At 39.1% G+C, this 18,339-nt stretch overlaps 1 protein-coding gene across 8 annotated transcripts in view; it reads right to left on the bottom strand.

Moving 5' to 3' along the window:
- Nucleotides 1–18,339, bottom strand: part of ANKS1A (ankyrin repeat and sterile alpha motif domain containing 1A) — a 227,921-nt gene that overhangs the window by 82,405 nt on the left and 127,177 nt on the right. For all 8 annotated transcript variants that reach the window (XM_027876318.1, XM_027876317.1, XM_027876321.1 and 5 more), the window contains 2 exons: nt 17,138–17,258; nt 5,496–6,085 (listed from right to left, as the gene is read on the bottom strand). In XM_027876318.1, coding sequence (XP_027732119.1) covers nt 5,496–6,085; nt 17,138–17,258 — 711 coding nt within the window. The remainder of the gene's footprint in view (nt 1–5,495; nt 6,086–17,137; nt 17,259–18,339) is intronic.

Genomic DNA, 18,339 nt, shown 5'->3' with positions numbered 1-18,339 from the left:
CAGATGGACCAGCAAAACATAATCTTAGATCAAAGAGAATCTTTGAGAAAATCAAACAATAAGATATTGACTGTGGCTATGCATAGTGCTACTAGACATTTAAAGCAACCAGGCACACAACTTGGCTCAGGATATTTGAACTTGGCTTATTATTTAGATATACAAAAAATAACCCACACTGGAAAGCTAGTTTCCCTTTACCTCTGATTTCCATAAATCACAAAATAGTGCTGAAAACACTATTAATTTTTTGCAAAGAAAAACCAGTAGATTTTTGCCCTACCTCTTTAGGGTAGGCTGGTGGCACTATTTGTTCATCATAGAAGCAATGAATGACCAATTTGGAAGGTACCCCAGATATCACCTCACACCCACCATAAGATGACAGAAAAAGAAAATGATGAATGCTGAAGGTGATGTGAGAAAATAAATACACTAATGCATGATCAGTGGAGCTGTAAACTAGTCCAATCCTCTGGAAAGCAATTTGGAACTATGCTCAAAAATTTCTAAAACTGTGCATACCCTTTGACCCAGCAATATCAGATCTATATCTCAAAGAGATCAAAGAAAAAAGAACTCTCATGTACAAAAATATTTATAGCCATTCTTTTTGTGGTAGCAAAGAGCTAGAAACTGAGGAAATGCCCATCAACTGGGGAAAGGCTGAATGTAATAGAATACTATTGTGCTGTAAGAAATGATGAAGGGCATGATTTCAGAAAAACAGGGTAATATTTGTATGAACCAATGCAAAGTGAAGTGAGCAGAACCAGGAAAACACTCTACACAGTAACAGCAATACTATCATGATAATCAGCTAGGAAAGACTTAGTAATTCTGATCAATAAAACAATCTAAGACAATTGCAAAGAACCCATGATGAAAAATGCTATCCACCTCTAGAGAGAGAACTAATGAACTCTGAGTGAAGACTGAAGCATACTTTTTTATTTTATTTTTGCTGTTTTGCTCCTTTTTTTTTGCAGTGTGGCTAAAATGGAAATAGTTTGCATGATTTCACATTTATAATTGATATCATATTGCTTGCCTTCTCAATGAGTGGGGGAGGGGCTAAAGGCAGGGAGAGAATTTTGAACTCAAAAAAAATCTTTAAATAAATGCTAAAAATAAATAATTTGGGGGGGGGGGGGGAAGAGAGAGAATCATATATAAAAGCCCTGACCAGGGGACTCACATTGTCTGTATAAATTTATGTGTGTGCACATGGCTATATATAGATATAACATAGCTAGTTTTTAATAAAAATTCAAGACCAGCCACACTGTAGAACTGTCAGAAGTTAAACTAAATCTCAAACACAATTAAACTGCTATTGTAAATTGTAAGCTTAATAAAGGCAGGAACCATGTCTTATCTCAACTTTATATATCCCCCACAGCCGAGCCTAGTATTCTTTACCCAGAAGTTGTTTTAAATGTCTGCTGAAATTAAATGATATTCAAATAATGTCCAACACTGACCTATTACCACTGTCTAATTGCAGAGGAGAAATAAGCATGTAAGTCTATTTTTTGCAAAGCCATTACAAAGCAAAAAAGTGTCATTTCTAATCTAGTAGCTAAAATTTACTCCAAAATTTGGGCTTCTGCTTTGGGATTTTGTACTACCATTTGGGGCAATAGTAAGGTTCACAGACCAACTGCAATAGCAGAGTCAACCTTACAGGCTACTAACTAAATAGCCTCTTCCTCAGGAACTTAACCCCTATTCCTAGCAATGTTGATCCCACCTATTAATAAGTTAAAAAACATTTAGAAAAAGGTAACTATAAAGAAGTAGTAATTTATTAGACTGGCTTAGGCATATTCCCTGAGAGAGAAACCTAGGATGATGACTGAAGAGAATGGGATGGAGGGGACAACAAGGAAGGGAAGTTAGGACAGTGTTTTCTAGAAAGTACTAGCACACACTTTAAAAGATTTCTAAATTATTTTAAAGATTCTCTAATTCTTGAAGAAAATTTTCTTCTAACCATAATTGTAGGAGTCAATGCAGTGATGAAAAATTTCTTTTGCATAAGATTGCTTTGTCCTAGGCTAACTATATCTTAGAAAGGAGGAATCAAATCAATTAATAAGCATTCATTAAGTGTTTACAGGCATACCTTGGAGATATTTTGAGTTTGATTCTAGACCACAGCAATAAAGTGAATATTGCAATAAAGCAATTCACACAATTTTATTTAGTTTCCTAGTGTGCAAATAAAAGTTGTGTTTAAACTACACTGTAGTCTATTAAGTGTGCAAGAGTATGTCTAAAAAAATGTACATGTCTTAATTTAAAAATACCTGAAAGTTTAAAAATGCCAACCATCATCTTGCTGATGGAGGGTCTTGCCTTGATGTTAATGGTTGCTTATTAATCAGGGTGGTGGATACTCAAGTGACTGTGGCAATTTTTAAAAATAAGACAACAATGAAGTTTGCTGCACTGATTGACTCTTCCTTTCACTTGAACACTTAGAGGCCATCATGTGGTTATTAATTGGCCTAATTTCAACATTGTTGTGACTCAGGGAATAGGGAGGCCCAAGGACAGGGAGAGAGACAGGAGAACAGCCAATCTGAGGAGCAGTCAGAATACGCACAACATTCTCAATTAAGTTCACTGTCTTATATGGGTGCAGTTTGTGGTGCCCCAAAATAATTACAATAGTAATATCAAAGATCACCATAACAGATATTATAATAATAATGAAAAAGTTTGAAATATTACAAGAATTACCAAAATGTGACACAGAGACATGATGGGAGCACAAGCTGTTGGAAAAATGGTGCCAACAGACGTGCTTGCTGCAAGATTTCCACAAACCTTCAATTTGTAAAAAACACAATATTTGTGAAATGCAACAAAGCAAAGTGCAACAAAACGAGGTATGCCTGTACTATATAGCCTAGGCGCTATACTTTTGTACAAAGACAAAACCAAAAAACAAGTCCTGAATGACTTGTTTACCCTGAAGGAGCTTACAATTTATCCAGGCAGACAACATGTATTCAAGTATATTCGAAAATAAATGCAAGGTAATTTTGGTAGGGAAGAGAAGGCCCTGGCTCAGAAGAGACTTCATATAGAAGCTGGTGATTGAGCTGAGTGTTGACGGAAATGAGGGATTTTAAGAGACAAAGGAGGGAATGCCAGTCAGTACAAAGGCATGGAGATGGAAGAGTGCCATGAGTCAAGGATAGCCCAGAAAGGCTTGTTTGGTTGGACTAGAGACTATGGAAAGGACAGTAAGGTACAATAAAGCTGGAAAGGTGAAAGGTGTTAAGTGGTAATGCAGGGAACTGAAAAAAGTACTGCATATGGAACAAAAGGCCCAGGTTGTTCTGAGCTTCTGTTTCCTCCTCTGTAGAATGAGGACATTGGCCAGTACATAAAAGTGACCAGAGGTGATAAACATACAGTTCTCAACAGAAGACTTGAAAACTATTAAATACCACATGAAAGACTGATCCAAATCATTAACAAAAGAAATATAAATCTAAACAATTCCGAGTTTTCACTTCACACTCAGCAAATTGGTAAAGATAACCAAGGGTGGGAGCGGTCATTGTTGAAAGTGTTTGTAGAAAGACAGACATAATAATGCTCCATTGGTGGAGCTACAAATTGGTCCAATCAATCTGGAAAGTAATTTGGAATTATGCAAAGAAATGACTAAAATGTCTACACCCTTTAACCCAGAAATCAATTTCACTGCTAGGTATATAGTCCAAGTGGTTAAGTGATAAAAAGAAAGGCCTCATACACCAAAATTTATAGCAGCATTTTTTTGTACTAGTAAAGAACTGGAAACAAAGTAGACGTTTACTAATTGGGGGAAGAGCTAAAACAAGTTGTGGTGAATGTATGTAATGGAATACTGCTGTGCAGTAAGAAGTTATGAACACAAAGAAGAGTGGGAAGACTTGTGCCAATGGAGACAAAGTAAAATAAGCTGAACCAGGAAAACAACATACCTAATGACAGGGTCAAACAAGAACAGCAACAATAAAACCATCTAAACTGAAGGCTGCAAGGTTATAATGACCATGGTTGGCCCCCACATAGGAGAATCTATCTTCCTTTTCAAAGTGTTTGACTAAAGGCGAGGAATAGAGTTGTGGAACACAATGTATAATGTTACATTTGGTTGATATCTTGGCAAGTTTTATTGAACTGTGGTTTTTTTTCCCCTTGTTTTTCTTTTTTACTCGTTTTTGTTAAAAAAAGATGGCACTCTGAAGTGGGAGGAAAAATAGGGAGATATAAGTGATATAAAAAGAAAAGACAGTAATATAATTTTTAAACAAAAGGAGAGGAAGTTGGACTACATGACATTCAAGGTTCCTTCCAGTTCAAAATTTACGATTTTAAGCCCCCAATTTAAACATATTCTTTTTCCTATACCTAGAAAGGAAGTGATTTTGGTTTGGAGGCTATAACTGCCACCTTCTCTAACTTGGTTGGATCTTACACTTAGCCTCTTTAACGGGTCATGTCAGCTGTACAGTTCCTCTTTGATCAGAGAGCTAAATTCATCTCTTAGAAATGCTACTGGGAGGCAGGCCCAGGAGGCATTTCAAAGGCAGTTTCCTCACCATAAGAAACAGCTCTTTAACATTCCCCGAGTGTTTAACAGCCTTTGGTAAATACATTTTTTTTTCTCTTGAAACCTGTCACAGGCCACTAGAAAACATTCATGTACAAGTTGTCAACAATTTTGCAACATTTCTGTTAGAAAGTCATTAGATCCGAATATCCTGTGTCACAATCTCTAAATTCTTTCTCCTCCTTTAAAACTCCTATCTCCTCTTAACCACATAGTCCTTGCCTCACAAACTCTGAGAATGTGGAATGGGCAGAACTCATGTCCTAGAGGAAGGGTTTATTCTTTCATGAGAATAGGGCAAATACATTCATGTGGCAGGTGAGGGATGAAACAGCCTTCTTATACATCCACTATGTCAGTATGCTTCCCCTAAACTCCCCCCACCCCCATCCCCCAATCTGACATATGGTCCAGCAATAGGACACAGCTGCTCTAAGATTCTAGGTCTTTCCTCTCTCTCCCCAGGACTCAGAGAACATATACTAATGCTTCTCAAATTCCCAGGGAGTGAGACACTCATTACTGCAACAGAGATGAAGGGATCCAAATATTTTGAAATAGCATGTCATTTCTGTGAGTTGTATGTGCCTCCTTCAGCCTTTGCCAATGAAGCCTGTAGTCCTAACAGTTAACTATTAATGGATTAGATCTGCACCGATATGTAGTGAAACTCCAAAATGCTGGAGGGAGGGGAGAATACAGAATGGGGCTTGGGGGCTTACTCAGGGAATGAAGAGGGTTTATCTTTCAGCAGAACCACAAAGCAGAACCACTCCCTGCCTATCCCAGAAGTCAATGCACTGAGATACCTCACAGACTTAGTACAAAAACCAAGTATCCTAGAGCCAAATACATTATGATTTGAGTTCAGCCTTACCTCATCCCACTCTGAGGCAAAGGACGGAGACTTTTCCAGCCGCTTCTTCCCAATGCTGCAGTTGGATAAGGACTCGCTCCTACTCCCCATTGTGGTATCTTCTGTTGGTGAGTAGGTCAGGAGATCAGAGTCTGACTTGGACAAACTGCGGCTCAGTTTAAGTTCAGCTTTTGGTCTGCTAGTGGGAGGGGCCCAGCTCCTGGTCCCACTCCAGTCTCCTGCTTCCTCGGCACCACCAGGGTGCTGAGATATTTCATGCATCAAAGTTTCAGGGTCCGATTGGCTGTGGTTGGTAGGCAGGCCAGTTGAATAACCCAGTTTCTTATTTTGGTCAGGAAGGCTGGGCCGGGTAGATCCAGGAGTGTGCAAAGCAGCATCCTCCAGTTGCATAGCAGCTTCTTGACTTGTGCTCTGCCTGGATGACCCTTCAGAGCCACCCTGGCTGACAGAGGAAAGAAGCTGGAAAGGGTCCTCACTGACTTCACACACTGGAGAAGAGCCGTGCAGAAGACCTGAGAACTGCTCTGGGACCTGCCCGTCTAGTCCCTCTACAGAGTCCTGGCTCCGGATGCCCCTGCTCCTTCCGTGGTCTAGAGTAGATGAAGAAAGAAAAATAAAAAATTAAACTCAGCAAAAGACAATGAAGTCACAAGTTTCCAAGTAAGAGGAGGGTAGGGGAACAGGATGGAGACTTAAAGGCAGAAAGAGCAAGGAAAAGAGAAAAACAGAGGGAGAAGAACAGTTCTGTATTGTTCTCAATGCTCAATTTGTACCCAAAGTCACTGCATTTATGAAATTCCAAACACTGGCCTGATTTATGCAATCTGGCAGCTTTCCTTGTTGTTTTATTTCTGTGAACATTAACAATCAGACCTTGCTATATAAGGCCCGAAGAGGTGTTAACAATATCCTACAGAGAAAACACAAGTGAGAGAAAGTATTTGAACACGGGAGAGGGAGAGTGAAAGTGAGAGTGTCAGAAAGAGAAAAGAGAGGGAATGCTACTGGAGTGTGGAAACAGGGGAGGGAAAGGGGGAAAGAAAAAGGGAGAGGGAGAAGAAAAAAGAGGGCAAGAGGGAGGGGGATAGAGGGGGAGAGAGAGAGAGAGAGAGAGAGAGAGAGAGAGAGAGAGAGAGAGAGAGAGAGAGAGAGAGAGAGAGAGAGAGAGAGAGAGAGAGAGCGCGAGAGAGCACAGGAGTTCTTGCTAGGACTAACTAGCAAGACTGACTCCTGGAACATCTGATACATTTCCATAAAGGCCAAAGTGTTATTTAGATTGACCCTCCCTTCCTTTGGCAAGGAAAGACAGGGAAAAGTTGGAGGCCATGATACACAACCTGCAACTTCTGGAATGCTTCAACCTAAATGTGCAAAACAAAACAGCAGAGAAATAACTGTTTCCTTCCCCAGGGGATTGTGAACTCCACGCCTCATCCTTCCTCAGCGAGTACAGACTTAAGAATGTGAACATTTCACTCCCTTCAAATCCTTCCAGTTGCTCCTATTTGTTTAGGTTTAACCTTAGCTGATACCACTGAACACAAAATGGTCTAATCTGTCAATGCCAGGACACATTTGCTGTTCTCTGAAGACCTCCTGCATGCCCCAGAAACATGATACTATTAGTTCATGAGACCAGCTACTACTGTATACACACCCAAGACATCAAATACCATTGTCTTGGAATAGCATGACTCAGACTGCCAACTGGTACATATTGGTAATATCACCACATTTACCTTGGTCACCCAAGGGCCTCCCCACCTTAGCTTGAACCTAAGTTCTATCAAAGATTTTTATTCATTAAGAAGAAAAGAACTAAGGATGTCAGGCAAGAAGGCAGTTCCTAAAATGGTTATCAGTAACCTAAGTGAGCTACATTTGAAAGTAGTTCTTTAATGCTCATGAGTGAATTTTTTTTTTTAATTTACCTCTCTTAGTTTCTTAGAAGGTAAAAGTGAGCCTGTAGGGTAAACATCAACCAGTCTGAAAAACTTATACGTAAAATCAAATTATTTTAGAGCTGGAAAAGACTTTGCTGTTGTTGTTTGGTCATGTCTGACTCCTCATGATCCCATGGGCCACAGCATACCAGGCTTTTCTATCTTCCACTATCTCTCAAAATCTTTCCAAGTTCATATTTGTTGTTTCCATGACACAATCTATCTATTTTATCCTCAGCAATCCCCTTTTCCTTTTGCCTTTAATCCTTCCCAGCATCAGGGTCTTTTCCAAGGAGTCCTATATTCTCATTATATAGCCAAAGTATTTAAGCTGCAACTTCAGTATTTGGCCTTCCAGTGAATAGCCTGAATTTATTTCTTTAAGTATTGACTGATTTGATGTCCTTGCTATACAAGGGACTCTCAAATGTCTTCAAAAGCATCAATTCTGCAGTCTATTCCTTATAGTCCAACTCTCACAGCCACATGTTGCTACTGGAAAAACCATATCTTTGACTGTACCTTTGTTGGCAAGGTGATGTCTCAGCTTTTTAGTATGCTGTCCAGATACCTCATAGCTTTCCTCTCAAGAAGCAAGCATCTTTTAATCTCATGGCTGCATTCACTATCTGTAGTGATCTCTGAGCCCAAGAATATAAAATCTGATACTGCTTCCATTTCTTCTCCCTCTATTTGCCAGGAAGTGATTGGATCCGTTGCCAAGATCTTTAGGTTTTTTGATGTTAAGCTTCAAGTCAACTTTCATACTCTCCTCTTTCATACTCATCAAGAGGTTTTTCAATTCTTCTTTACTCTCTGCGATCAGAGTGGTATCATTTGCATATCTGAGATTATTGATATTTCTCCTGGCAATCTTAATTTGAGCCTTTGATTCATCCGGACTGGTATTTCATATGATGTACTCTGCACATAAGTTAAACAAATAAAGTGACAATATACAGCCCTGTCGTACTCCTTTTCCAATCTTAAACCAATCAGTTTTTACCATGTTCGGTTACAAGTGTTGCTTCTTGGCCTGCACACAAGCTCCTCAGGAGACAAATAAGATGATCTGGTCCTCCCATCTCTTTGAGGACTTGCCACATTTTGTTGTGATCCACACAGTCAAAGGCTTTCGTGTAGTCAATAAAGCAGAAGTAGATGTTTTTCTGGAACTCCCTTGCTTTCTCCATAATCCAGCAAAAGTTTGCAATTTGGTCTCTAGTTCTTCTGTCTCTTCACAAACCAACTTGCTTTTCTGGTAATTCTTGGTTCACATAATGCTGAAGCCTAGCTTGCAGACTCTTAAGCATAACTTTGCTGGCATGTGACATGGGTGCAATTGTTTGGTTATTTGAACATTCCTTGGCATTGCCTTTCTTTAGGATTGGGATGTAAATTGATCTCTTGCAATTCAGTGGTCACTGTTGTGTTTTCCAAATTATTGAGGACAGTACTTTAACAGCATCATTGGTTAGGGTTTTAAATAGCTCAGCTGGAATTTCATTACCTCCTCTAGACTTACTGTTAACAATGCTTCCAAAGACCTACTTGACCTCTCTCTCCAGGATGTCTGGCTCTAGATCAGTAACCACACTATCACGGTCACTGGTGGTGTTCAGATCTTTCTGGTATAGTTCTTTTGTGTATTCTTGCCACCTCTTCTTAATCTCTTTTGCTTCTGTTAAATCCATATTATTTTTGTCTTCAATCATGCCCATTTTTGCATGAAATGTTCCCTTGAAGGCTAATTTTCTTGAAGAGATCTCGTCTTTCCCATTCTATTGTTTCCTTTGATTTCCTTGCACTGCTTAGTTAAAAAAACCTTATCTCTCCTTGCTATTTTCTGGAATTATGCCATCAGTTGGACATCTCTTTCCCTTTCGCTTTCCTTCTTTCCTCGGCTATCTGGAAAGCCTCACAACACCGCCATTTTGCACTCTTGCTCTTCTTTTTCTTTGGAATGTTTTTTCTGGCTGCCTCCTGTCCATAGCTCTCCAGACACTTTATGCCAGATCCCATCCTTTCTATCTGTTCATCACTTCTCCTTCCTATTCATAAAGGATGTTATTTAGGTTTTACCTATGCAGTCTGATGGTTTTCCCTACTTTCTTCAATTTAAGTCTGTATTTTGTATAATAAGCTCATGATCTGAGCCACAATCGGCTCCAAGTCTTCTTTTAACTGACTATATAGAGCTTCTCCACCTTTGGTCACAAAGTATCTGATTTTAATATTGACCATACTGTGATGTCTATGTGCAGTGTCACCTTTTGGGTTGTGAAAAATAGTGTTTGTTACGACCAGTGAGTTATCGTGACAAAACTCTATTAGCCTCTGTCCTGGTACTCCAAGGTCAAACTTGCCTGTTATTACAATTATCTTTTGATTCCCTACTTTGGCATTTCAATCTCCTATGGTGAATGTGACCTTTTTTTTTGGTGTTATTCCTACAAGATGTTGCAGGTCTTCACAGAACTGATCAGCTTTGGCCTCTTCATCATCTGTGGTTGGAGCATAGACTTGTTGTTACTGTGATGTTGAACGGTTTGCCTTGAATTCAAACAGATATCATTCAGTCATTATTGAGATTATGCCCTACTACTGCTCTCCTCACCCTTTTATGGACTATGAGGGCTACTCCATTTCTTCTAAGCGATTCTTGCCTACAGTAGTATGTGTAATGATCACATTCCCATACATTTAAGTTCACTGACACCCAAGATGCAACATTGATCTTTACAGCACTGAGCTTTCCTTTCGTCACCAGACACATCCGCAGCTGAGCTTCCTTTCGGCTTTGACCCAGTTGTTTCATTAGTACTGGAGCTACTTGTTGTTGCCCTCTGCTCTTGCTCAGTCAGACACACCAGACACCTTCTGACATGGGGGTGAGGGGTTTCTTCTTCCAGTGTAATATCTTTTATCATTTTAATGCTGTTCATGGAATTTTCTTGGCAAAGATATTGTAGTGGTTTGTCATTTCCTTCTCCAATGAATCACCTTTTGTCAGAACTCTCCACTATGACCTGTCCATCTTGAGTGACCTTGCACAGCATAGCTCATAGTTTCACTGAACTATGCAAGCCCCTCTGCCATGATAAGGCAGTGATCTGGGAGGGGATAAAGAGGGTAATCAGAAAGGACTTTAGTGACAATCTAATCAAATGTCTTCATTTTAGAGAAAAGGAAATTAAGGCTCAAATTGGGTAATTTGCCCAAGAACAGAAAATGAATAGGACACCGTACTATTAACTTAGTAGGCCTAAATTATAGTGTCAGCTCTGACACTTCCAACTGTGTGACTGTGGACAAATAATTTAACTTCTCTGGGCCTCAGATGTCTTATTGAAGTTTGGTCCTCTTCAGCTCTAAAATTCTATGACTATATGATAGTAATTAGAATCCAGGCCTCGTGAAGCCCAGTATTTCCTTAGAATTGGGGGAAACTGGACACCTACTCTCCCAACTCTCATCATCACAATGCTACCCAAAGAGCCCGTTAACCTTCTACTTTGCCTCAAGTTCCACAACTGAGAAACTGATGAGAAAGATTACAAAATAGGCAGCATTTCTTATAAAAACAGAGTCCCAATGCATAAGGACAAGGACACCTGATGCTGGACCACCCACAAGCTGTAGTCTTCCCAAGTCAACCTTTACAGAAAGATACTAGGGACCACTATGCATATGAAACCAATGAGTAATTATGGAAAACTGGACTGGTGTCCTTGAAATCTAAACAGGGAGACAGGCCAGTTAACTCCCACACTCCCAAGAAAAGTAATTCTGTCTTTTGTGGAGCACTAAGCTTCTGGCAAGCCTACGAGGCCAGTAAAGAGAGCAGGTCAAATAGTTCCCTTTATGTTCTACTCATTCAAAGAAATCCAGTAGCATGTATTCTGGCTTTCCCTTTATAAAATACTTGAACCTTTCCAGACTATCTAACACATCATCTCACAAAATGCACAAATGCACAAAAAGTCAGAAGACCTGTACATAAATATGGATAATATATCCCTGGAGATTAAAAAAAAATTTGTTGATTGCTTCAGTCTAAAAATCTTAACCCCTAAAAGTTGTTGGTTCATAATAAAGACCTGCCACATGTGTCTCACAATTGATTGGGTGCCACAAAGCCCTGAACAAAAAGGGGTCTGACTTTCAAATTAATTTGCAGAATATTGCATGGCTCATGAAGGAAGAGCATTTTTGCTCTTCGGTCAAGTGAAAGACTCAGAATATGGGGGAAATAGACAGCCCAAGGTAAGTAAAGGTTGGTCAGAAGAGTCAACTGCTAAAAACTACCTGTCTCCATATTCCATAGGAGCTTCCTATCCCTTACAGAGAAGTGGAAATTAAATGTCACTGCAACTAGGTGGCATAGTAGATAAGAGTTATGAACTTGAGGCTAGGAAGGCCTGAATTCAAATCCAGCCTCAGACTCTAATTAACTCTCTGCCCCTATGCAAGTCACTTAACCTCTGTCTGCCTCAGCTTTTTTTTAGTCTATTAAATTAGAATACTAGCAACTAACTCCCAGGGTGGTTGTGAGGATAAAATGAGATATTTGTAAAGTGCTCTACAAGCCTTAAAGTTTTATCAAAATGCCAGCTATAGTTATTACTGTACTATCAACTCAATGCTGGTCAGCAGTAAAAGCTCTCATTTCTCTCATAAAAATCTCTCATTTCTCTTTATCACCTTTTAGTTCTTAACTTACTTCCTCCTCCATGTTTCTACAACTGAAGAAGTTCATTAGCCTTTCAGGTGGTGTGTTGCAAAGCAGCTGGCAATGATCATGCCCTTTAAGTGGACTCAGAATTCTGCCAACAGGGTTAGTTCTGATGCTTACTATGTGCACTAACAAGGATGGCTCTGTCCCACAGCCACCCATTCATGCCCTCTCATCAATGAAGAAAGAGAAACACATGCCAAGATCTCGAAACCACATAGATGCAAAGGAGGAAGTGGGCAGGGTGGGAAAATAGAAAATTTGTATGGAAGACAGGAATTGTGATGAGAGGAAGAATTTCTGTAGGTCATAAGACTATTCTAAAAGTCATAATCCAGAGATAATTTTTATGGAGTATAGGAATGTATATATAAGAGAGGGAAAAGACTCTAGAATCCACCAAGATGTTCCCCTTAAAAAAAGATCCAAGTATATCTGAAAAAGTTCTCAAGAAGATTTAGACATATTCTACTACAAAGCAGTAATGATCAAAACCATTTGGTACAGGCTGAAAAACCAGAAAAGTTGATCAAGTCTTACAGACTACATAAGCAAGATCTAGAAGCAGTCAAACAAAATAGTAGCCTGGTGCTCTGTAAACCTGAGGTTACCTACTACTTGGGTAAGTACTTCCTATTAAAAAAAAAAAACTGTTAAAAAAAAAACTAAAATCATGTCTGAAACAACATATACAATCAATTCAGCAATAATGCTTGTTTTGAAAACATGAATTTGTTCCACTGTGACTGATATGTTAGGGAACATTTGAGCATAACATGAATTTTGCATTTCCTTATGCATGATTTTATACATGAAAAACACAAGGTGAATGAAGAAAAACTGTAACCAGCTGAACTGAGCTGCAGAGGAATACACAAAATACACACAAGCATATACCTCAAACATCTAGTAGCTACCTCAGTTCACTGTGTGTTGCCTTACAAGATTGTGTTTTGCTATTCATTCACAATTTTTTTAGCATTCCTATATAAAAAACACTCATCCAACATCCTAAATATGTGTAAGCATTCTAGTCCAAAAAATGCAAAGCAGTGTATTAAGGAGAAACTTGAAATAATAAAGCATTTTGGAAGAAACAAGAGAACATGTGACAATCTTCTGAACAGGCATAAAGAAATCCATATTGGGGCAGCTAGGTGGCGCAGTGGATACAGCACTGGCCCTTAAGTCAGGAGGACCTGAGTTCAAATCCGACCTCAGACCAAACACTTAACACTTACTAGCTATGTGACCCTGGGCAAGTCACTTAACCCCAATAGCCTTAAAAAAAAAAAAAAAGAAAGAAAGAAAGAAAGAAATCCATATTGCAGACCATCAGAGGCAACACTGAAAATAAATGTCTATGACTAGAAGTGTTCTTTCTGTTCCTATTCTCATTTTTCCTATAAGCCCTGTGTTTTTTATTAGGCAATTTTGCATAGCATGGTGATTTTTAGGAAAATACAGGCTATGTTATAGCAGAAGTGACTGAATAAGCTCCAATTGCATACATGACCTAAATATGAAAGACCACATCATTTAAAAAAAAAAAACTGGGAGGAGAATGTAAAGAGGTACCTTGCACAACCATAACTAGAGGAGAATTCTTTATTAAATAACGGACAGAGGTAAACATAAAAGATAAGATGGACAATTTCAACTACATAAAATTTAAAAGCTTTTACATGAATGAAATCAATGCAATTAGAATTAGAAGAAGAACAGTTAATTGGGGCAACCTGCGCCACAAATATGTCTAATAAAGGTCTGATATTCAAGATACATAAGACCAAGGGCAATAGTCTCACTTGAAAAGTTGCCAAAGTATTAAACAGACATTTTAAAAAAAATGAAAACTCTCAACAACCATGTGAAAGAATACTCCAAATCACCAATAAGAGAAAGGCAAATTTCAGTAACTTTGGTTTTACCTTACAGTCATCAGATTAAAAATATGAAAATGGCAAATGTTGGCAGGGCTAAGGGAAGACAGCCACAGTAATAGATTGTTGGTGGAGTTGTGAAATGACCCATCCATAATGGAAAACAATTTGGAATTATACCCAAAAAATTCATTTATAACTATACCAGTGAATCCAGTACTAGTTATACAACTTCCAAAATGTGACAGAAAGAAAATTAAAAACACACACACACACACACACACAACGCATAGATACACATACGTATACATATATAATAGCAAAGAAGTGGAAACAAAATGGGTGGCCACCAAGTGAGGAATGACAACAAATTACAGCGTATGAATGTAGCATAGGGAATGTGGTTCGCCTTAAGATTTCACTAACATAGGGAACTCCTGGGTGAAAGGACTTCTATCAACCAGGACTACACTGTCTTGGCAGCTCATAGTTCCTGGAGCAAGGGTTCTTAATCTGAGTTCCACAGACCCCAAGGAGTCCACAGATACACATGGGGGGGGGGGTCCAAAAACTTGGATGGGAAAAAAATTACACCTTTATCTAAATATAGTTTATTTCCTTTCTATTCTTAATAGTACAGATGAAGAAACTGAAGTCCAGCAAAGTTAAATAACTTATCCAAAATCACCCAAGTAGTGACCACAAGAAACAGGATTTGAATCAAGGTCCTCTTCCCTAGGGGTCAGTAATCTTTCCAATGTTTGTACCAGGATGTGGCAATAAAATATGAAGGGCAGTGGCAATAAAAAGTGACAGTGAGTTCTAAAAATGGTATCAATAAAACAGGATGTGACATCCCATTTTCTACTTTAAAAAAAGGAGGGAGGCAGGAGGGAATGGACGACCAGGCTCAGGTTCCAGCTCTTCTCCCATCAGTGGAAAAGTGACTTTGTTTTTCTGGACTTCAGTTTCCTCCTCATAAAAGAAATAATTGAAGTTAATAATCTAACGTCCCTTCCAGGTCCAACATTCCATTAAAAAAAATCAGCCTTTGGAATGAGAGTATTGTTTTCTTAGTACTCAATCACTCTGCCTTCTACATTTATCCCAACCAGGATAAAATAGGCTTAGAGGAATGTGAAGGGTTAACGATGTCTACCCAGCACCTACTTAAGCTACTACACTCACTGCCAAGAAGGAGATCATTAGGTAGATAGGAGCTATAACTCTGGTAGATCTGGCAGATCTAAGGTAGATTAAGAAAGGGGGGCAGGAAGAGCAGGTTGGATAAAGTGCCAGCACAGAACAGATTTTGGAAAGAGGTCACAATTAAAAGTTGTACATGACATAAACATCGCTCTCCAGAACGATCTCTTGTCTTCACTCTGCCAGGGACATGCAGACTCTCAGTATATTACCAAGTAGGCTGCTAAGCCTCTCAGGCATGTCTTTTTCCTTAGCTTAGATCAATAATTCTTAACCCTTTCCGTGTCACAGACTGGTGTGGCTGTCTGATGCAGCTTAACATTATCCTGTTTTGTTGCTTAAATTCATACTAGAAGGAAATATTAAATTTCAATTACAGGTCAATGAAAATAAAGATGTAAATTTTTCCCCATTCAAGTTCACAGACACTTTTCCTTAAAATTTATCTTATAACTATGGGAGCTCCATGAACTCCAGGTTAAGAACCTTTACCTCAGATCTGGGGCAGCTAGGTGGCACAGTGGATAAAGTGCTCACCTGGAGACAGGAAGATATCTTCCTGAATTCAAATCTGGCCTCAGACACTTACTAGCTGTGGGACCCTGGACATCACTTAAACCTTCAGTTTCTTCATCTGTAAAATGAACTAAAGAAGGAAATGGTAAACTACTCCAGAATCTTTGCCAAGAAAACCCCAAATGGGTTCACAAAGAGTCAGACACAACTGAAAATGACTGAACAACAACTACCTTAGATCTACCAGAATCATAGCTCCTATCTACCTAAGGAAGGACATGGCTTACTGTATACACAAATGCTTTAGGAAAGGGGCAAGCTGTTGATAGAACTGAGTTTTCCAGGTGTTTCCTTATTCCCCCTTGATAAAATGGCAAATAGGCGATGAAGCTTCTGAATATTCAGCTACTCTAATGAAAGGGACATTTCAATTTCTTGATGATTCTTACCACCTGTTGTCTCACTTTGTTCCATTTGTCTTCTTTTAGGCTGTGAGCTACTGGGCCAAGAAACAGTCTCACCTATGTTTGAATCACTACAGCATTCCACTGGGCTCTAAAGGACTTTAAAGTAATAACATCCAACATCTACACGTTTTTCAGTCACTTCAGTTGAGACTAGAAAATACAGCTTCTGTAAGGAAAGCTCCAATTCAAAATAAGCCCCAGACCCAGGAGAAAGAAGAGGGACTCAATTTCCTGTTAATTTGCTCACTTCCTCTATTCAATTAAACCTAGAGGCTTCAAATTCACCAGTAAAGGATGTATCAGAAATAATACAAGGAATAGCTTATAAGCTCTGTCTTTCAGAAAGTCACTGAACTTTCACTATAGTCTGCCTATTGATATTAAATCCTCTTCTCTCCGAGGGTTATTATGTGAAAAGCACTTTGTGAATATTAAACTACTAAATAAATCAGGAAGCCTGTTCTAAGACGTATATGACACAGGTTTTGAAAATAAAAGTCATGGCAAGGAATAGCAGCAGACTCTGCTGTCATGCCACACCATAGGGCAGGAGTGGGGAACCTGCGGCCGCATGGCCACACGTGGCCCTCTAGGTCCTCAAGTGCAGCCCTTTGACTGAATCCAAACTTCACAGAACAAATTCCCTTAATAAAAAGGATTTGCTCCGTAAAACTTGGACTCAGTCAAAAGTCCGTACCCAAGGACCTAGAAGGCCACCTCGAGGCCACAGATTCTCCACCCCCACTATAGGGGATACCCTGTTTAAACAAGCTGCTCTGTCCCCAAAAATATCTAGCCTTCATGCTTCTCTTCTGTTCTTGTCACATACTTACAAAAACCTTTTATGACATTCCCCCCATGAAAAATTAAAAAAAAAATTAAACCCTCTTACCTTTTGTTTTTCCCTCTAACGGTCCTAGCCTCTTCGTTTCTGCTGTTAGCAATAGCTCATAAGGATGCTCATCTTCCTCCTTGGGTGCACTCCCCTGGCTCCTACCTCTCCTGACTGGGACCTAATGAAGAATAACACCATAATGTACTGTACTTCCTGGACAGCCATTTAAAGCAAAAATGAAAAATTCTAGCTAACTGTCCTCCTTTTTCATGCAAGGCAAAGGGGAAGGGGGACATTGAGAAAGATGATATGAGCATGTAACTAGGAATCACTACTAGGCAACTTATCTAAATGCATCAAATCTCTCGATGGCCTTTCATGAACTCTTTTTTGACTTTGCATCAATTTACTAATGTAAAAGACGGAGAAAAAAGCTCTTTCACGGTTTCCCACATCAAGAATAATACAAAGGTTTTGTTTTGTATTCTGTGTGTGTCTACAAATTATGAGAGATTTTTGGCCATGATGCATTATCCAGGTCATCTTCCCCCAGTTCAGACCTGATATGCAGACATACTATTCAATGGATAGAAATCTGCCCTGTTTGGAACAAAACTGACTTGCATGGAATCTTGGCATTTATTGAAAACACAGCAGTTTGTTCTGTAGCCCTTCCTTTCCAAACACTTTGGAAATTACAAACCCTTTTTCCACATATCCTGGGGAGCTCCATTGGACAAGGGAAGAAGCTTTCCAAGAGCCAATTTTCTCTCTCTTCCATAAAAGTATAGACTTAAAAGTCTCAGTTTTTCCACTTAGCATCTTTATTTAACATCTTTAAAGTGGACGAAGGGAGACAAATAGAAGAGAAAAGACTCATAAAAGGCCTGTGTGACCTAGGCAAGTCACTTAACCTAAGGCATAATTTCCTCATATGTAAAATGGGAATACTACTTGCTCTTCCTACCTCAGTGAGTTGTTACGAGGATCAAATAGATAGATTATATATGTAAAGTGCTTTGTGGACTATAAGATGCTATGTAAATGTCACTTGTTATTTATCTATTTTGAACAACTTTAGCTGCTACTACCTAATGTAAGCTTGGGTAGAAGAGTAAATTAAACAGTAGTTAGAACTGATAAAGTCAGCAAAATGCTTCTGATTAATTTATAAAGCAAAAGCCAGCTCCTAGAACTTCGATCTGAAATGGTTTGCCACTTGTGGACCTAACCACTAGAGCTAGTTTTTGTACTATAGC

The sequence above is a fragment of the Vombatus ursinus genome, unplaced genomic scaffold (assembly GCF_900497805.2).
Source record: "Vombatus ursinus unplaced genomic scaffold, bare-nosed wombat genome assembly UNPS02014811.1, whole genome shotgun sequence".
Taxonomy (NCBI): domain Eukaryota; kingdom Metazoa; phylum Chordata; class Mammalia; order Diprotodontia; family Vombatidae; genus Vombatus; species Vombatus ursinus.
The sequence above is the reverse complement of the archived record's forward strand: the minus strand, read 5'-3'. Positions and strand labels throughout refer to the sequence as shown.